General features: G+C 41.5%; 1 protein-coding gene across 1 annotated transcript in view; it reads right to left on the bottom strand.

Moving 5' to 3' along the window:
• LOC124034948 (collagen alpha-1(XXVII) chain B-like) overlaps window positions 1-22,019 on the bottom strand; it is a 132,544-nt gene extending 110,525 nt beyond the window's left edge. Inside the window, exons 1-2 of the mRNA XM_046348341.1 lie at window positions 21,969-22,019; window positions 21,197-21,616 (exon numbers count right to left, since the gene is read on the bottom strand). Of these exons, the coding sequence (XP_046204297.1) occupies window positions 21,197-21,616; window positions 21,969-22,019 (471 nt within the window). The remainder of the gene's footprint in view (window positions 1-21,196; window positions 21,617-21,968) is intronic.
• Window positions 22,020-22,310: the final 291 nt, after the last annotated feature.

Here is a 22,310-nt window from a genome sequence, read left to right as displayed (position 1 = left end):
ACCTGGACAACATTAATCAGATTAATTGGAGATAATGATAGACTAGCGTCCTATTCAGGGGGTGTACTTGTACATGAAGCTGCCTCACGCTACAGAAACAGGAGATGAATTGGCTTGTGCAAGGCTACTTTACTTTTTTGTTTGTGCTGAAAGGTATGCAAGGCTACTTCTTGTCAGCTGTGTAGAAACAAACCTGCTTCAAATAATGCAGTTGTGTAGTTGATATCGTTCCAAAAAGGGTTCTTTGAGAGAAGAGTGCCAACTATGTAAAGCGATGGGGAGGACGGGGAAGATGAGATCACACCTGAGAGGTTCGGACTGGGAGCTCTGAGGTTTTCCATCCCCCAGTCAGTCAGGTTCAAGGCCAGTCTATCTGTCTCTAAGACAACAGGAACACTGACAACTCACATGGTGTTAATCTGAAGGAGATGGAGGGGTGGGTGAGAGTGGGACCACAACCTTATTTAGTCCTAGACATATTTATTTACTTTAAATGAACAAAACTGAACAAAAATTTAAATGCTACATGCAAAAATGTCAATGATTTTACTGAGTTACAGTTTATATAAGCAAATAGGTCCAGCCAATCAGAATGAGTTTTTACCCATAAAAGGGCTTTATTACAGACAGAAATACTTCTGTTTCATCAGCTGTCCAGGTGGCTGGTCTCAGATGATCCCGCAAGCGAAGAAGCCGGATGTGGAGGTCCTTGGCTGGCGTGGTTACACATGGTCTGTGGTTATGAGGCCGGTTGGACGTACTGTCAAATTTTCTAAAATGATGTTGGAGAAAGCTTATAGTAGAGAACATAACATTAAATTATCTGGCAACAACTCTGGTGAACATTCCTGCAGTTAGCATGCCAATTTCACACTCCATCAAAACTTGAGACATCTAAGGCATTGTGTTGTGTGACAAACTGCTCATTTTAGGAGGACCTTTTATTGTCCTCAGCACAAGGTGCACCTGTGCAATGATCATGCTGTTAAATCGGCTTCTTGATATGCCACATCTGTCAGGTGGATGGATTATATTGCCAAAGGAGAAATTCTCACGAACTAAACTAATTTGTGCTCAACATTTGAGAGAAATAAGCATTTTCTGTGTATGGAATATATCTGTTGTCTTTTATTTCAGCTCATGAAACATGGGACCAACACTTCACATGTGTTAATTTTTTTGTTCATTATTGTTAATCAAGCTAATATGAATCACAGTGAGCTCTCTAACATGATCTACTCTGTTCTATTCTGACAGGTACATTACTGTAATGAATAATCATGGAGAATAAGGTGTAGATTGATGCGCAGAGCACGGCAGACGTTTATGTTACCTTCACAGGCAGGCAATGGTCATACACAGATAGGCAAACAGGCAGGTGAATCAGAACTAGGACTGCAGGCTATAACCCATTCTCACAAACGAGCTAGGAAATGGCTTAGTAGAGTCAAAACGAGCAATACCTCACAAAGGCACAAACAGAATGAACTGAACTAAATAAGGAGCTGATGAGACCATGTGAGTAACTAACACGGGTGAAATCAATGAAGAAAAATTAAATACAGGGCTACATTCAAGAACACAAAGAAACAGGGCTACATTCAAGAACACAACAACACAGAACACAAGGTTGACTGAGAAAATAAATACAGAACTCTAGTGTTTTAGTGTTTGGCACAGTTATGCAGTCAGTTAGAGGCTATTTAGAAATGCTTTCTGTCCCAGAACAAACCAACCCAACAGGTCAAATTATAAATGATATATATTTTTAAGGGGGAAGATCAGCTTTATTATTGCAGATAGATTGTAGCTTCCATCAGTGTAATTGTCTGCATTATTTCCAATCCTCCATATATTTTTGGGGTTAATACATATTTATATATACAGTGCCTTCGAAAAGTTTTCAGTCCCAATGACTTTTTCCACATTTTGACTTTTTCCGCATTCGAAAATGGATTAAAAAATAATAATTACTCATCAATCTATACACAATACCCCATAATGACAATGCTAAAAACAGGCTTTTAGAAATGTTAAAATACAGAAATACCTTATTTACATAAGTATTCAGACCCTTTGGTATGAGATTAGAAATTGAGCTCAGGTGCATCTTGTTTCCATTGATCATCCTTGATGTTTCTACAACTTGGAGTCCACCTGTGGTAAATTCAATTGATTGGACATGATTTGGAAAAACACACATCTGTCTATATAAGGTCCCACAATTGACAGTGCACGTCAGAGCAAAAACCAAGCCATGAGGTTGAAGGAATTGTCCGTAGAGCTCCGAGACAGGATTGTGTCGAGGCATAGATCTGTGGATGGGTACAAAGAAATGTCTGCAGTATTGAAGGTCCCCAAGAACACTGTGGCCTAAATCATTCCTAAATGGAAAACGTTTGGAACTCCCAAGACTCTTCCTAGAGCTGGCCTCCCTGCCAAACTGAGCAATCGGGGTAGAAGGGCCTTGGTCAGGGAGGTGACCAAGATCCTGATGGTCATTCTGACAGAGCTTGAGAGAATCTTCCAGAAGTACAACCATCTCTGCAGCATTTCACCAATCAGGCCTTTATGGTAGAGTGGCGAGATTGGAGTTTGCCAAAAGCACCTAAAGACTCTCCTTGAGAAACAAGATTCTCTGGTCTCCATGAAACCAAGATTGAATTATTTTGCCTGAATGCCAAGCATTGCGTCTGGAGGAAACCTGGCACCATCCCTGCGGCACAGTCCAACACTCAGACATATTTTCCAAACGAAGCGTTTGTGTTTAGTGAGTCCACCAGATCAGCGGCAGTAGGGATGACCAGGGATGTTCTCTTGATACGTGTGTGAATTGGACCATTTTCCTGTCAAAATGTAACGAGTACTTTTGGGTGTCAGGGAAAATGTACAGTGCCTTGCAAAAGTATTCATCCCCCTTGGCGTTTTTCCTATTTCGTTGCATTACAACCTTAAATTGAAATTGATTTTTATTTGGACTTCATGTAATGGTCATACACAAACTAGTCAAAATTGGTGAAGTGAAATTAAAAAAATGACGTATTTCAAAAATGTCAACAAAAAAAAAACTGAACGTGGTCTGTATGTATCCCCTATGAATCCCCTAAATAAGATCTGATGCAACTGTTTGCAATCTAAGTGTCACATGATCTCAGCATATGTACACTTGTTCTGAAAGTCCCCAGTCTGCAACACCACTAAGCAAGCGGCACCACCAAGCAAGTGGCACCATGAAGACCAAGCTGCTCTCCAAACAGGTCAGGGACAAGGTTGTAGAGAAGTACAGATCAGGGTTGAGTTAAACATTTTTATCAGAAACTGTGAACATCCTACGGAGCACCATTAAATCCATTATTAAAAAATGGAAAGAATATGGCACCACAACTAACCTGCCTAGAGAGGGCCGCCCACCAAAACTCACGGACCAGGCAAGAAGGGCATTAATCAGAGAGGCAACAAAGAGACCAAAGATAACCCTGAAGGAGCTGCAAAGCTCCACAGCGGAGATTGGAGTATCTGTCCATAGGACCACTTTAAGCCTTACACTCCACAGAGCTGGGCTTTACCGAAGAGTGGCCAGAAAAAATCCATTGCTTGCAAAGACAAAAATAAGCAAATATGTTTAGTGTTCGCCAAAAGGCATGTGAGAGACTCCCCAAACATACAGTGGGGCAAAAAGTTATTTAGTCAGCCACCAATTGTGCAAGTTCTCCCATTTAAAAATATGAGAGGCCTGTAATTTTCATCATAGGTGCACTTCAACTATGACAGACAAAATCCTGGATAAGAGCGTCTGCTAAATGACTTAAATGTAAATGTAAATGTAAAATGAGGAAAAGAAATCCAGAAAATCACATTGTAGGATTTTTTATGAATTTATTTGCAAATTATGGTGGAAAATACGTATTTGGTCACCTACAAACAAGCAAGATTGTTTGCTCTCACAGACCTGTAACTTCTTCTTTAAGAGGCTCCTCTGTCCTCCACTCGTTACCTGTATTAATGGCACCTGTTTGAACTTGTTATCAGTATAAAAGACACCTGTTCACAACCTCAAACAGTCACTCTCCAAACTCCACTATGGCCAAGACCAAAGAGCTGTCAAAAGACACCAGAAACAAAATTGTAGACCTGCACCGGGCTGATAAGACTGAATCTGCAGTAGGTAAGCAGCTTGGTTTGAATAAATCAACTGTGGGAGCAATTATTAGGAAATGGAAGACATACAAGACCACTGATAATCTCCCTCGATCTGGGGCTCCACGCAAGATCTCACCCCGTGGGTTCAAAATGATCACAAGAACGGTGAGCAAAAATCCCAGAACCACACGGGGGGACCTAGTGAATGACCTGCAGAGAGCTGGGACCAAAGTAACAAAGCCTACCATCAATAACACACTACGCCGCCAGGGACTCAAATCCTGCAGTGCCAGACGTGTCCCCCTGCTTATGCCAGTACATGTCCAGGCCCATCTGAAGTTTGCTAGAGAGCATTTGATGATCCAGAAGAAGTTTGGGAGAATGTCATATGGTCAGATGAAACCAAAATATAACTTTTTGGTAAAAACTCAACTCGTCGTGTTTGGAGGACAAAGAATGCTGAGTTGCGTCCAAAGAACACCATACCTACTGTGAAGCATGGGGGTGGAAACATCATGCAAGGGGACGAGGATGACTGATCCGTGTAAAGGAAAGAATGAATGGGGCTTTATCTTTGCCGTGTTGATTGAGTACTTTTGTGTTCCAGTTCCTTATATTTGAATATGTATTATTTAGCTAAATATCCTTTCATCTAATGCTGTCTTATCAATTTATGAAATACTATAAATGGAAAGTCTAAAACAAATTATTCTCCAACATTCCCTATCTATAATGGTGTAGTGTAGTTTATTTCTTTTAACAATTGTTGTATTTTAATGAAGTTGTTTGTCATGATGATAGCAACGCTTACACCTCGTTGTGTGAAGTGTTTCGTCCTAGATGTATTTCATTTTTGTAAGTCTTTAGGTGTGTCTCACAAGGAGAGATTTGAACCACCCTTGTCTATTAGAGTCTTCATTTTTAAAGTCCTACAAGTTAGGAAGGTAAATCAAGTATTTATAGGTATACATTCGGTGGGGTGTGAATGCTTTAATATCAGATTAAATTATATGAGTTCCTATTCTATATGTAAGTACCTGTTCTGATCTAATCAAATGTGAGACTAAGTAATTAGTTGCACAGTACATGACCGTCAAATAATGTTAGATAAGACAATTCAAATGTTGATATTAATATGCTAAGTTTATGGCATTTCTTCAAGTTCGGTTTCGGTTGCCATAATAGCTAGCTAGTGATGTCTTGCCCCATGTAGCTTTTGGAGAGACAAAGGAAATATGTAACTGCCAAGTCATAGAGGCATTGCTGTGGGGACATTTTATTTGCAGATCAAACACTGATGAATATACCATATTGAAATCATGCTCCTTTTGGACAGATGTCAAACAGCAGCATGTGCCATTGTTCATGGAATTTGCCGGTGCCGAGACATATTCCAGTCAGATTACCAGGGGACTGGTGAATAGAAAATAAATGGCACTGGCATACAAACTTCCAATAACCCATATCCGGGAGTGGGCCTCATTTGCAGTAATAAAATAAAATAATTCCATTGCGGGATTCTCTCGATATGATGCCAAAATCTCAGAATGTCTTGGTTTTGCTCTAACTGACCATTGAATTTCAAACCTGAAGCCAAGCAGAGAATGGCTCATTTGTCATAATGTGTAATAGATTTTCTATTTTTGTTGGTTTTACAGCAGCCCAACATGCGTCATCATGTGGCTTCTCTACACAGAGCATGAGCCTTTCTATAAATCTCTCCAAGATTCTTCCATCCTGCCCCAACCAGAGCTGTTGTCCCTCCCCAGCCTGGAGCCTTGGTGGTGGGCCGCCCAGCAGACCGACAGCCCCGCCGACAGGGCCTTAGAGAAGTCTCACTGTAATGCTACATCTCACAGATATATAGCTAGCTCCCTTTTTGTAATCCCTAGCCAAGACTTAGCTTGTCCACAGCCATCCTCTAGCTATTCTATGCTGACAGACAGTTATGGGACAGCTTTAGCGCAGCTGCTCTCTCTCCATTACTGTACATCTCACATTCTGGAGATAGATCATCCTCCTTGGGGTGGTGAGGAGGATGATGATCATGATGAATAGAGAAGGTGAGGGAGGTGGAATTGTGCGTTCAAGACAACTGGGAACTCTGGGGGAAAAAACGAGTTCAGATTGGGAAAAAATGTGATGTCAGTGATGTTGAATTCGGAGAAGTCGGAGCTCTAGAATGAGACCCGAGTTTCCAACTTGAAATTACAAGTTGGATGACCATTCAAACCAGTTTGTCCCAGTCGGAGTGTCACGTTCTGACCATAGTTCTGTTATTTTATTCTTTGTTTTAGTATGGTCAGTGCGTGAGTTGGGGTGGGCAGTCTATGTTTGTTTTTTCTATGTTGTGTTGTGTTCGGCCTAGTATGCTTCTCAATCAGAGGCAGGTGTCGTTAATGGTCTCTGATTGAGAATCACACTTAGGTAGCCTAGCTTGGTTTGTGGGTGTTTGTTTTCCGTGTGAATGTTTGGGCCAAACGGTACTGTTTCGGTTTTGTAAATTCACGTCATCGTTTATTGTTTTGATTCAGTGTTCAGTGCTTTCTTTAAATAAAATCATCATGAACACTTACCACGCTGCGCTTTGGTCCGATCCTTACTCCTCCTCAGACGAAGAGGAGGAAAGCCGTTACACAGAGCTTGTTTATTTCCAAGCTCCCAGTTGTCTTCAACGCACTGGAGTCAGAGGTCGGAGATTTCTTAGTTCTCCGTTCCGAGTTGTCTTGAACGCACCGGAAGAGTTCTGTCATATCAGCATAAACTACAGTCCCTGGTTCAAATCCAGGCTGTATCACATCCGGCCATGATTGGGAGTCCCATAGGGTGGCGCACAATTGGCCCAGCGTCGTCCAAGTTTCGCCGGGGTAGTCTGTCATTGTAATAAGAATTTGTTCTTAACTGACTTGCCTGGTTAAATAAAGGTTCAATTAAATAAAGAATTAAATACAAAAATAAGGGCCAAGCTGCCGTTAGCACTGGCTCTGCTGGCTCCTCACGACACTTGTTAAACAAATATTTAAAGTTGAAAATAAATAACCTGCATTCGTCAAGCAATGCCAGTAAGTAACATCTGGCTCAGACTAGAAAAAACTAATTAGGTTGGTGTACGTGTAGAGCCGGGACGGCATGAACCCAAACGGACCTGACAGAGGCTCTGCTGTTCGGCCACAGATACTGGTCTATACACCACCCCAGCCCTCTGTACACACAAACACACTGACTGGGTCTTTAAATGGAGAGAGACCATGTCTACAGTATACACACACACACACACACGCACGCACGCACGCACGCACGCACACACACACACACACACACACACACACACACACACACACACACACACACACACACACACACACACACACACACACACACACACACACACACACACACACACACACACACACACACACACACACACACACACAGAGCCCTCATGGTTCAGAGGGAGGGCTGACCCTCAGTAGCCACACTTGGCACAGGTCGTCCTACCATTTGGTTTTGGTGCCGATGTGAATGGGATGGTTGTCTGAAGAAATTGGTAGATTCTATTAACCGCACTGTGAAATAACCCACAGTAGGCCACTGGACAGTCCCATTATTATGTCTGTCTTTAATTGAGTGTTTGATAGCATCTCAGAGTTTACAGTTCACAGGTTAAAGAGATTGAACAGCACTTACAAATTCATAACACGTTGAACAAAGTGCAGGACATATATCATTTTTTTGCAAGATGCCATATACAGTTTCAAATCAAATCAAACTTAGTTTGTCACATGTGCTGAATACAACCTTACCATGAAATGCTTACTTACAAGCCCTTAACCAACAATAATACAGTTAATGAAAGAGTTAAGAAAATATTTATCAAATAAATTAAAGTAAAAAAATAATAAAGAGCAATGCATTAAAACAACTATATACATGGGGTACAGGTTAGTCAAGGTAATTTGTGCATGTAGGTAAGGAAAAGTGACTATGCATAGAGCGAGGAGCAGCAGTGTAAAAACAAATGGGGGGGGGGCTCCGGTACCGCTTGCCATGTGGTAGCGGAGAGAACAGTCTTTGACTTGGGTGACTGGAGTCTTTGACAATTTTTTGGGCTTTCCTTGATGCCACGAATTGGCTACCAAGAGCGTTATCACACAGTCGTCCGGAACAGCTGATGCTCTCATGCATGCTTCAGCATTGCTTGCCTCAGAGTGAGCATAAAAGGCATTTAGCTCATCTGGTAGGCTCGCGTCACTGGGCAGCTTGTGGCTGGGTTTCCATTTGTAGTCCGTAATAGTTTTCAAGCCCTGCCACATCTGACGAGCGTCAGAACCGGTGTGGTAGGATTCAATCTTAATCCTGTATTGACACTTTGCATGTTTGATTATTCATCTGAGGGCATAGCAGGATTTCTTATAAGCATCCGTAGTGTCCCGTTCCTAGTGTCCCACTCCTTGAAAGCAGCAGTTCTAGCCTTTAGCTCGATGCAGATTTGGCCTGTAATCCATGGCTCCTGTTAGGGATATGTACGTACGGTCACTGTTGGGATGGCGTCGTTGATGCACATATTGATGAAGCCGATGACTGAGGTGGTATACTCCTCAATGCCATTGGATGAATCCCGGAACATATTCCAGTCTGTGATTGCAAAACAGTCCTGTAGCATAGCATCCGTTTCAGCTGAGCACTGGTATTTCCTGCTTTAGTTTTAGCTTGTAAGCAGGAATCAGGATGATAGAATTATGGTCAGATTTGCCAAATGGAGGGCGAAGGGAGAGCTTTGTATGGGTCTCTGTGTGTGGAGTAAAGGAGGTCATTTGGCATGCTTTTCTTTCTCCATTTTTCTTCACGCAAATGATGGGGCTTTCGGCCCGTTCCCTAGAAAGTAGTATATCATTCGCATCAGACTCGTTAAAGAAAAAATCTTTGTCCAGTTCGAGGTGAGTAGTCACTGTTCTGATGTCCAGAAGTTCAGTCAAAAGAGATGGTAGCAGCAACATTATGTACAAAATAAGTTACAAACAATGCAAAAAAAAATGAACAACATATCACAGTTGATTAGGAGGCCAGAAAACGGCAGCCATCCCCTCCTGCGCCATTATAATACTTTATGGATGACGTTGTACAACATTTTTCACGTTTTGGCTCACCAGTTCTGCTTTCAAAACTACTGGCTGAAATTATACAAAACCTCTGTAGCATTACTTTAAGAGAATATTATAATGACTGGAATAAAGCATTCTGAAACCGGTCTCAATCAGTTTGCTGACATGTCTGTGTTTCACTACTGATAGCCTACTGTACAGTAATGTGTATTTCACTATGGGCAGAAACTCTCACCTGCTGCCCAGACAGACATCCACACATTGACAAAAGAGGTGTGACTAGGGAGTTTTCACGCGGCAGCTCAGATGTAAGCATGACAGGTCAGGAGGATCCACAGACAAAGAGGTACAGAGAAAGAGACCAGAGTGTGTGAGTGAGACTGACTGACTGGGACGTCAGTGTTTTAGTCAGAGCACAGACAACCTTTATGTGTCCAAAAACTGAAGCTAAATATTGAGTCAGTGACTCACTCAACCTGCCATTTCAAACTAAAATAAATGGTGAATCACTTGATGGTACCCTATGTTGAGCCGTCACTGTTTATGAAAAGGAATCCATGTTTTGCTTGTGCCAGAAAGATACCTACACAGACGAAAAATGTGTATGTTCTTTCTGTTTTACTTCACGTGTATATGAAAGTCCAAATTCTGTATCACATACCTTTAATCAGGTCCAAATATTGTATTTCATATACAGTACCTTCATATACAGTATCGTCATTGTACAGTAACAAGCAATTAAAAATAAAACTTTACTTCCCACCCTTAAAAGAATACACGTTGAGATTAAATTTTTAAGTGTGAAAACACATTTTCACATGTATTAAGGTGGTGTTATCATGTTAACTCAACATTTAATACACGTGAAAATATGGTTTGACTTCCGCCGAAGTCGGTCCCTCTCCTTGTTCGGATGGCGGTCGACGTCACCGGCCGTCTCGCCACCGCTGATCCACTTTTCATTTTCCATTTGTTTTGTCTTTGTTTTACACACCTGATTTCAATCCCACAATTACTTGTTCATTATTTAACGCTCTGTTCCCCCATGTTTTTTTGTAAGTGATTTTTTATTGTATTTTCGGTCTGTCATGGTGTGCGTGTATTTGTTACTTTGTATATTTGACATTTGGAGTACATTTGGTGATTACTCATATCTGCTGTCCTGCGCCTGACTCTCTACTCCAGCTACACATAGGACCCGTTACAAATGTTGAGTTCAAATGATAACACCACCTTTTCACATGTGGAAAGAAAAGCGTGTTTTCATCTCATGTCAAAATTTGCGGTTTACAGCACATGTGAAAATCACATTTGCAATTTCACATGTAAGAAAACTCCATGTGAAAATCTCACTGTCACATGTGGAATTGCAAGTTCCCATGTGAAAAACTGTAGCTCAGTTGGTAGAGCATGGCGCTTGTAACGCCAGGGAAGTGGGTTCAATCCCCGGGACCACCCATACGTAGAATGTATGCACACATGACTGTAAGTCGCTTTGGATAAAAGCGTCTGCTAAATGGCATATATTATTATTATTATTATTATATAAAAACAGTCACATGTGAAAATCAACTTTGCAGTTTCACATGTAAGAATCCTCCACATGTCATGTCTGTTTTTCCGACGTGACATTTTTTGTCACGTGTCTGAAAACCATGTGTCTGACTCGTAAAAATTAAATACATGTTTCCTTTGAAACATATGATTTGTTCACACGTGTCTGAAAACCACATGTTTGGGGGGTAGCATATGTGTAAATGGTTTGAAGATGGAAGTTCTATTGTCGGACCCTGAGAACCTTGTAACATTACAGTTTTCAGCAGGAAGAGAGAGAGCAGTTGAAAGAACCTTGTAACACTACAGTATTCGTTTCAGGGCTGATTTAGATAACATTGGCGTGGAGACAATGGGGGTCACTGATCTGGGTCCAGCTGTAACAGAGAAGTCTGATGTTCTTATCTTTAAATCAGTGGATTATAGTCCTGCTCCTTGTTGGCCAGGCTGATTTAACAATAACAAAACCACGTTAATGCATTGGAGCGAGACAGTCATTTTATTCAGTCGTAATAGGGCACCACTTTCTCTTAACCATTATTCAATCAACTGTACCTGGAGTTTGGAAGGAATTTGACGATTAAGGTAAAAACAGTAAGCTTTGCAGGTTAGAGCACAAATGTATTTTACTAGGCCCCTGAAATGTCACTATGGAAATGGTTCACGAATTAACAAGAGACTGATCTTTTTTTCAATCAAAGAGATCCAATATATGAAGAGTTCTACATAACTGAAATGAAATATCCCAATGAAGATACAAGATGTACAATGTGTCACGACTGAAAGAGTATGACGTGACAACATAACCAAGACAACACACAATCGAAAATGATTTACACCTAACTGTCTCATATGGCTGAAATTCTCAGCTAGGCTCTTTAATCTTCAGGTGCACCAGTCAATCAGTCTAATCCATCCGTCTGTCAGCCCACAGAGAGGCTCAGAGAGGAAGGATGTTGAAATTGGTTTCAGGAGCTTGGAGGAATGGAGGGATTGGTGTCAGCACAGCAACTATTGGCAGCAGTCCTGACCCTGGAGGTAATCACCACGACGACAAGCTTTCATCAGAAGAAGACAGTTCATTTACAGTGATTCTCAGAATGTCAGTTGGTCCAAAGAAACAATGCCATGCTCAATACCTGTGCCAAAACGCTATCTCGTTCTCCCTTTCGCTCTCTCTCATACCTTGTTTTCCTATGATTCTGAATGGAAGTATTGTATAAGTTATGACATTGTTTGGTTTAGTTGTTAGTCATCCTTTTTGATTTGAAAAAGGCTTGTTTTCTTGTACATTTCAGATAAAAATGAGGATAGAAGGTAAAGTATTACAAAAGACAGTAAACGGTTCAAAGTAGACATTAAACAGCAAACAGTTTGTGCCCTGCGAAGAAAGTTTAGTAAGTTTATATTTACCTTGTGTCAATTACTCTCAAAGATCCCCTAAAAGTAGTAGTTATTTGGTCATTATTTAGTAATGACCATTTTAAAGTGTAATTTTGAGGTAAATACCATGTAAATATAAGTCTATAAAATAAATCATTTTCGTCATAAGTTTTTTTTTTAAATGTGCCCCTCCCACACATAAGTGAGTTTTTCCCTTTAAGGCTTGAGTCACATAGAATGAAAGCATTGTGTATTTTTTCCGTAAAGAAAAGGTATCTGTGCCAGCAGCTTATTTTGTGGCTAAATCTCAGCATTACAGTGCCTTTATGGTCCCAGTATCCACCCTTTCATTTGACTCTGACAGAATGGTGACTTTGTATGTTTTAAATGAGCCCACCTTCAGTCCACCTGTGCATTTCCTATTGAAGTCAAACATTCTGCATCTTTGAAGATCTCCCTACCCTCGTCTCTCTCTCTCTCTCTCTCTCTATATATATATATATATCTCTCTCTCTATCTCTCTCTCTCTCTCTCTCTCTCTCTCTCTCTCTCTCTCTCTCTCTCTCTCTCTCTCTCTCTCTCTCTCTCTCTCTCTCTCTCTCCCTCCTTCTCTCTCTCTCTATATATATATCTCTCTCTATATCTCTCTCCCTCCTTCTCTCTCTCTCTCTCTCTATATATATATATATATATATATATATATATATATATATATATATATATATATCTATCTCTATATCTCTCTCTCTCTATATATCTCTATCTATATTCTCTCTCTCTCTATATCTCTCTCTCTCTCTCTCTCTCTCTCTCTCTCTCTCTCTCTCTCTCTCTCTCTCTCTCTCTCTCTCTCTCTCTCTCTCTCTCCTCTCCTTCTCTCTCTCTCTATATCTCTCTCTCTCTCTATCTCCTTCCTTCTCTCTCTCTATTTCTCTCTCTCTATCTCCCTCTCTCTCTCTCTCTCTCTCTCTCTCTCTCTCTCTCTCTCTCTCTCTCTCTCTCTCTCTCTCTCTCTCTCTCTCTCTCTCTCTCTCTCTCTCTCTCTCTCTCTCTCGCTAATCAGTGTAGATGAAGGATGAAGGAGAGGAGATGAATTGTTAAGCGTTGAGACAATTGAGACATGGATTGTGTATGTGTGCCATTCAGAGGTTGAATAGGCATGACAGGAGATGTAAGTACAGGGCTGCCAACTTTTGAAGAAAGTTTGGAGTGAGATTTTCTATGTGAATTTCATTGCCCCCTGAAACAACCCCTAAATGGGTAAACCACAGGTCAGGTGTATTTAAAATGCTTTGAATATTAAATAATCACTGAAAATTTGAGACTTTGTTGCTCTGAGATTTTGGGGGTATTAAATGTAAAGTATGCAAATATTTTTTGGAACATATATTTTGGGGGTGGTTTGACCCTTTATTCAGACAATAATTAAAATAGATAGGGATACAGACAAATGCTAGAAACAGTGGGAAGCTTGGAAGCAGTGATTGATCAAGGCTCTCAGGTGGAAAGTTGTATGCAACACGTGCTGCAATTGTTACCACTACAACAAGTCTCTGTACAGGACATTTTAATATTAATGGTTGATGGCAATGATTTGCAGATTGCAGTCTCCTTGTCCATAGACTACTTTCAAGGTAAGGACACAAACATTTTGTATTTTGTAATTTGGGGGTGAACTATCTCTTTAAAATAGGGCTGGAAGAAAATCCTGCTAGCTCTCCATGAGTGTTGGCCATGCCTAAATTATGTTTCCCAAGTGCTCTGTGTTTGAAAATGTTCTTGTTATAACTATTAATTACTAAAAATCTCCCAACCTTCAAGAAAAAATCTAATGAATATAAATATTCAGGTGGTTTATAGCTACTAGTTGAAGATCCTTGACATTGTCTTACTCTACATGACAAAATATGATGCCTTTATGAGGTGAGTCCCCCTACCATCTCTGCCTGCAATGAGCACAATAATAACATGCCAAAAGTTACATGTTATAAGTTATACATGGCGCATTTAATATCCTATGGTTATTTGTATGACTAATGTTTGGTATACAACACGTCTATTTTATTTATTATAAGCTTTTCTTTACTTCTGTATTTTTTTAAAATCGAATATATAATAATGTTTAAACATTCAATTTTAATAGGAAGCACTGTTTAATAGTATAGTAGTAGTTATTACTACCACTTGTTAATGTTTGCATCACTATGGTTACCAAGAGATGGAAATTCCTGCCAACAAAATATTCCAGGGGAATACTAAACTCAACAAGGAGGGATAAGTGTGTTCCTGAGGGCAGCGTTTGTGCTTAAGTCAGGGTGGGGAGAAAATAACACAAGGTAAACGTCCTGGCCTCACCGCAGGTGGAGGGAAGAAAGACTTACTTTATGGGGCTTTTTCTCTGAAGACTCATCCAGACCATAAAGTAGCCTAGCAAAATCAAAACACCCCTCCTGCCTGCTGGGCGGAATGGCCATGTCCCTGAGCTCTACAAAGATATTTAAATCAGGGGAAGGACCTCCGTGTGTGTTGGCCAAGAGCCTTTTTTTCTTCAGTTTTCTTCCACTGACCTCCAAATTACACTGAACTCACAACGAGATGATTTGACAGAGCTGTGAGAAGTAATTTATTAACAGTGAAGAGTAGTCGAGTCTTGTGTAGCTAGACACGTGATCTTGTGTAGGAATAATCATACAAATCCATATTATTTTGTCCTTTACATAGCATATCTTGTGCTTTATGGAATCTACCCTTTCCTTGTTCATGATTTCAGAAGTTACATTTCCGTAATATGTATAAAAATATGGGGTCAGATGTCTCAGTGGAACGATGTCCAACAGAGCAGTGCCTCTATGATGTAATTTATAGTTAAAATAGCATTCCTCTCTGTTTGAGCCGGGTGTTTGAGAAGGCTAAACTAGCTAGATGCATAAGCAGTTTAGCAGTTACACCGGTGGGCCCCGGTGGCAGACAATTACTAAACCAAAAGCTAACGTTGACTTGGAAGAGTTCCAGTGTTGGATAGCCACAGCCACAGCTAACATAGCATCCCTCTCAGTTGAGCAGGGTGTTTGAGTAGGCTAAACTAGCTAGCTGCATTTGCTAGCTAAGTGAAAATGAGATTGTTTTTTAAATATAACCATGTATCTCTCTCTCTCTCTTTCCCTTAATTTTGGAAGAAATTAATTTATTAAATACTGTTCAACTATTGTCTTTCTCTCACATTTTATGCAACACAGTGTTAGCTAGCTGTAGCTTATGGTTTCAGTACTAGATTAATTCTCTGATCCTTTGATTGGTTGGACAACATGCCAGTTTAAGCTGCAAGAGGTCTGATGGTTGGTTGTCCTCCGGAAGTTGTCATAATCCCTGTGTAAGTCTATGGAAGGGCATGAGAACCATGAGCCTCTTAGGTTTTGTATTGAAGTCAATGTACCCAGAGGAGGATGGAAGCTAGCTGTCCTCCAGCTACTCCATGGTGCTACCCTACAGAGTAGCACCAGGCTACTGTAGACCTTCATTGCAAAACAGTGTGTTTTAATCAATTATTTGGTGACATGAATATATTTAGTATAGTTTATCTAAAAAGGATAACCTTTTTAATGTTTCACTACTTGGATTTTTATGAAATTCACTGAGGATGATCCTCCCCTTCTTCCTCTGAAGAGCCTCCAGTGTACATCCATAAGTGAAGCAATGGTAGCTAAAGCTCTGACATTTTAACCAGAACTAAACATTAAAGGCATTTACATTACATTTAAGTCATTTAGCAGACGCTCTTATCCAGAGTGACTTACAAATTGGTGCATTCACCTTATGACATCCAGTGGAACAGTCACTTTACAATAGTGCATCTAAATCTTAAAGGGGGGGGGGGTGAGAAGGATTACTTTATTCTATTTTAGGTATTCCTTAAAGAGGTGGGGTTTCAGGTGTCTCCGGAAGGTGGTGATTGACTCCGCTGTCCTGGCGTCGTGAGGGAGTTTGTTCCACCATTGGGGGGCCAGAGCAGCAAACAGTTTTGACTGGGCTGAGTGGGAACTGTACTTCCTCAGTGGTAGGGAGGCGAGCAGGCCAGAGGTGGATGAACGCAGTGCCCTTGTTTGGGTGTAGGGCCTGATCAGAGCCTGGAGGTACTGAGGTGCTGTTCCCCTCACAGCTCCGTAGGCAAGCACCATGGTCTTGTAGCGGATGCGAGCTTCAACTGGAAGCCAGTGGAGAGAGCGGAGGAGCGGGGTGACGTGAGAGAACTTGGGAAGGTTGAACACCAGACGGGCTGCGTCATTCTGGATGAGTTGTAGGGGTTTAATGGCACAGGCAGGGAGCCCAGCCAACAGCGAGTTGCAGTAATCCAGACGGGAGATGACAAGTGCCTGGATTAGGACCTGCGCCGCTTCCTGTGTGAGGCAGGGTCGTACTCTGCGGATGTTGTAGAGCATGAACCTACAGGAACGGGCCACCGCCTTGATGTTAGTTGAGAACGACAGGGTGTTGTCCAGGATCACGCCAAGGTTCTTAGCGCTCTGGGAGGAGGACACAATGGAGTTGTCAACCGTGATGGCGAGATCATGGAACGGACAGTCCTTCCCCGGGAGGAAGAGCAGCTCCGTCTTGCCGAGGTTCAGCTTGAGGTGGTGAACCGTCATCCACACTGATATGTCTGCCAGACATGCAGAGATGCGATTCGCCACCTGGTCATCAGAAGGGGGAAAGGAGAAGATTAATTGTGTGTCGTCTGCATAGCAATGATAGGAGAGACCATGTGAGGTTATGACAGAGCCAAGTGACTTGGTGTATAGCGAGAATAGGAGAGGGCCTAGAACAGAGCCCTGGGGGACACCAGTGGTGAGAGCGCGTGGTGAGGAGACAGATTCTCGCCATGCCACCTGGTAGGAGTGACCTGTCAGGTAGGACGCAATCCAAGCGTGGGCCGCGCCGGAGATGCCCAACTCGGAGAGGGTGGAGAGGAGGATCTGATGGTTCACAGTATCGAAGGCAGCCGATAGGTCTAGAAGGATGAGAGCAGAGGAGAGAGAGTTAGCTTTAGCGGTGCGGAGCGCCTCCGTGATACAGAGAAGAGCAGTCTCAGTTGAATGACTAGTCTTGAAACCTGACTGATTTGGATCAAGAAGGTCATTCTGAGAGAGATAGCGGGAGAGCTGGCCAAGGACGGCACGTTCAAGAGTTTTGGAGAGAAAAGAAAGAAGGGATACTGGTCTGTAGTTGTTGACATCGGAGGGATCGAGTGTAGGTTTTTTCAGAAGGGGTGCAACTCTCGCTCTCTTGAAAAGGCTTTGTGACAGTGATGCCCTAGGGTGTAACGGCTCTCTTCTATCTCCTCCTCTGATGAAGAGGTAGAACAAGGATCGGACCAAAATGCAGCGTGATGATGATTCATGATATTTTAATGAAGGAAAACTATACATACAGAAACTACAAAAATAACTAAATGAAATAACGAAAACCGAAACAGCCCTATCTGGTGCAAACACAAAGACAGGAACATTCACCCACGAAACACTCACAGAATATGGCTGCCTAAATATGGTTCCCAATCAGAGACAATGATAATCACCTGACTCTGATTGAGAACCGCCTCAGGCAGCCATAGACTACATAGGCACCCCACAAAACCCCTAAGACAAAAACACACCACAATAACCCATGTCACACCCTGGCCTGACCAAATAAATAAAGAAAACACAAAATACTAAGACCAAGGCGTGACATAGGGCTTGGCCCAAAGCAGGTCCAGCAGATCTTCTTAGGAGATATGGAGCCTACACTTGTCCAGATCATTGGCTTTCAAAAAGTAAACTTAATTCACAATGTGTTTTGAATGACTTTGATTAGTCCTAGGGTCATAAACTTTCCCAGAACTTGGATGGGGATCACTGCTTTAAATTTGTGTATAAAAGAGAGATACAAGGATTTTCCATCCAGGACACTAAAGATTTAAGAATAAGAGATTTTAGCTGGAACTTAACAACAAAGGCCTGGTGTATGTCACCAACAGCACTATTTTGTCCTGGGGTTTAGCCCCCAGCAGGTCCAAGAGGATGTGGACCCCACGGGGTTCGAGGTGGATGAGGAGTGGGACCTCTGGCCTCCGTCAGGCCTGTGTTCTTCAGCACCAACTGTTCCACCTTATCAGACGTGTTCAGCACGTGCATCATGACATACAACTATGCAGAGCCAACAGAGAGAAGTAGTCAAACTTTCATATTTAGACCAGGAGTGTCAAACTCAATTCCCGGAGGGGAGTGTGTCTGTGGGTTTTCGCTCCTCCATTGTACCTGATTGATGAATTAAGGTTACTGATTAATTAGGAACTCCCCTCACATGCTTGACTAGGTCTTAATTGAACATGAATTGAAAGGAAATAATAATAAAACACAATCTGACAAATGGCCTTTGAGTTTTATACCCCTGATTGATTTAGACAAATGTTTCAGGTTGTTTTTTATGAGAGAATAAGCAGGTTGTCATGGTGTCCAGCTAGAAACAGACAATGTAAGAAGAGAGATTGAGAGATTACTCTTTTGTTTAGATAAAAGTTGTCTAAGCTGTTTGACTTGTCAGACATATTGCAGTTTGATCAGTCAGAGAGGTTTATTTGTTACAGGGGTGGACAAAGTACCCAATTATCATACTTGTAAATGTAAAGATACCTTAATAGAAAATGACTCAAGTAAAAGTGAAAGTCACCCAGTATAATACTACTTGAGTTAAAGTCTAAAGGTATTTGGTTTTAAATATACTTAAGTATCAAAATGAAAAGTAAAAATCATTTCGAAGTCCTTATATTAAGTAAACCAGATGGCACCATTTTTATGTTTGTTTAATTTTACGGATAGCCAGGAGCACCACTCCAACACTCAGACATAATTTACAAATGAAGCATTTGTGTTTAGTGAGTCATAAGATCAGAGGCAGTAGGGATGTCCAAATGTTCTCTTGATAAGTAGGTGAATTGGACCATTTTCCTGTCTTGCTCAGCATTCAAAATGTAACGAGTACTTTTGGTACATTATTTTCTTTAGAAATGTAGTGTAGTAAAAGTAAAAGTTGTCAAAAATATAAATAGTGAAGTCAAGTACAGATACCCCAAAAATGACTTAAGTAAATATACTTTAAAGTACTACTAAAGTACTTTACACCACATATTTTTTTATGACTGAGAGAATGTCATCAATTATTTTTTAAGTTTTTACATTTTTTACAGTGTACATATTCTGAAATAGCTCTCTTCCTACTGAGAAATTACAATCTATATGAATTGGCTAAGATTATGTAAAACTGATGGAAACGTTGCATTTTTCATAGTGACTTTTCAGAATCAAGACAGGAGTCACTTCCTCATCTTGACACAGACTAGAGTAAATCTAGAGATTCATGTTGGCACGTCAGTCACATTTGATCAATATTAAACAGATTTTGGAAGTACATCAAGGTATTTTCTGTTTGTCTGTGGGGATAAGTGAGGTATATCTTGGACAGGGTTGGGGCTGCGATGGTATGTCTTGGACAGGGTTGGGGCTGCGATGGTATGTCTTGGACAGGGTTGGGGCTGCGATGGTATGTCTTGGACAGGGTTGGGGCTGCGATGGTATGTCTTGGACAGGGTTGGGGCTGCGATGGTATGTCTTGGACAGGGTTGGGGCTGCGATGGTATGTCTTGGACAGGGTTGGGGCTGCGATGGTATGTCTTGGACAGGGTTGGGGCTGCGATGGTATGTCTTGGACAGGGCTCGGACTTGGACTGTGGCAGTGCTAGATGAGCGGGGTATGAAGTTTTGCGACTATTCTATTGGTTCAGTCAAACCCAAGTAAAGTAAAGATTTCATATAGTGTTTGAAACTAGGTCTGGTCAGAGGGACACAGTAATGCTATGGTCTGGCAATGGTCCATACTCCACATCCAGCAGGTCATATTGCTAGACAGTGTGGAATTTTTCAACTGGTTATATCAGGTAAACATATGATGGACGCCGCTGAACCAAACACTCCTTTATCATCTGAGGGTGATGATGAGCTATGCGTCTGTTGACACCACAGTAACAGTCCCAGAATGCCCTTTGACACACTGTACTGTATTCAGCTTCATGTCATTATGGTGTGTTGTGCAATCGGGGAGTTCCTTCCAAAGGGCAGCTTCTAATTACACAATAAGGCCTGAGGGGCTGCGGTATATTTAGCATCAGGGGCACAAACTACCTAGTTTTTAATTGTTTTTCTATACCTCTTCCGAACCAATCAGCAACTATTTTATTTTAGTTGCATTTTCGGGATCACACAAAAGCACAATCATCTATCCACTGGTTAGTTGGATGGAAGGGAAACGTGGTTGAATATTTAAATCCTGTTGTAAAACACACTTGAAATCAATCTTAATTCAGAAAGCCATTGATATAAGATATATATTCTGGCATTAATATGTGTATTATGTAAATCAGTTATAGTTTTCTGGGGGTATCCTGGCACGTACTGAGCCATGGTTTCTTCACTCACTGTTGAACCCGTTCTGTTTGTTTGGGCTCAGGTCCAACCCAGTGCTCATTTCCACACATTCTTAATAGAAGTCCTTCAGTCTTTCCCCATATCTGCTTTCCCCATTTGAACCCAGATCCTTTTTCTTTTTCTGCTTACTCAGAGCTTCCTCATCCTGCAAAGAATCTTTAGAAAGCAAAACTCGTTCCAACTCTTTTTCAATCTCACAAAGTACATATAAATGAAAATAGCTCCTTTAAAGATTAACGACAGGTCATCTGCAATATTAACTTCATAGTAGAGTAGCATGATGCCAGACTCTTCTGCCTAACTGGAACCACACACACACACACACACACACACACACACACACACACACACACACACACACACACACACACACACACACACACACACACACACACACACACACACACACACACACACACACACACACACACACACACACACACACACACACACACACACACACACACACACACACACACACATCAGTAAAATGATACTTACCAGGGACTTTGGCTCTGTTATTGGACTCCTGATGGTTGTTCTGTGGGGTCTCCTGAAAATTTCTGGTCTTTTTCTGGTGCATTTTGTGCTGAGGGGCAGACGAGGGCAGGTCTGTGACCCCAGACTTCTGTGACCCCACTGACCCCTTGCTTTTTTCTCTCTTATTGGCCAGGGCCTTAATGTCCTCTCTCTTATTGGCCAGGCCAGGGCCCCGCTTTCTTCTCTCTTACTGGCTGGGGCCTTGCTGTCCTCAATCTGACTTGAATGGCTCTTGCTTCGTTTGAGCCTCCCTAGATTCCCGTTCTCTTTCACAGCGCGGTCTTCACTGTCTGTGGCTGGCTTCACTGGCTGCCGTTGCGCCCATTCTTCAGGTGTTCCCTGGTCCTCCTCCTCACAATCTTCTCTTGGCTTCTGGTTTTGCTTGGAGGAACAAATGAGAGGATGGACACGACTACACCATGGTGCCTGCAGAGAAGACAATTAACTTAAATGGCAAGATATCCAATCCATTCATACCCATAACATGCCACTATACCAATAAAATACATACATTTCAACAAGCATTGTTTCTGAAATAACCTATTGTATGCTAAAACAGAGACTCCTAAGAGGCAGAGTTTTATGTGTCCTGTGTTTTGTTTCTGAAAGCATGACTATGCAGAACATTAAAAACAGGAATTGGAACATTTCCCCCCAAAATGTTTGATGAATGATTTTAGGAAAGTTGTTGTAGAAAGCCTTGTAGACAGTCCTTTATTTCCTTGCTTTATACCATTGCCAGGGTTCTGGTCTGGATGCAGACTGAGGTTCTCTTGTGTGCCATTGTTCAGCTGTTGCCAGGAGCTGTATGGGTTTTGGAGACTTTTACATCTGAAAAGGATGAAAAATACACTTTGATCATGACTTTCCACAGTAGGTCAGTCAATGGGATCATAGTGGGTGAAGTCATTGCTCAATGTCATGAGACATTAACATGTTTTCTGTTAGTCGGTATTCAGGTTTTTATAGTAAACATAAAACAGCTGATATTTATTTTTCAGATAATAGGCTGCAAAGTTCCTAAAAAATACATTTCAGGTATTTTTTGTAATAATTGAATTATTGGCTGGTGTGT

This window comes from Oncorhynchus gorbuscha, linkage group LG05 (genome assembly GCF_021184085.1).
Source record: "Oncorhynchus gorbuscha isolate QuinsamMale2020 ecotype Even-year linkage group LG05, OgorEven_v1.0, whole genome shotgun sequence".
In the NCBI taxonomy this organism is placed as follows: domain Eukaryota; kingdom Metazoa; phylum Chordata; class Actinopteri; order Salmoniformes; family Salmonidae; genus Oncorhynchus; species Oncorhynchus gorbuscha.
This window is presented reverse-complemented; position numbering and strand designations above follow the sequence as displayed.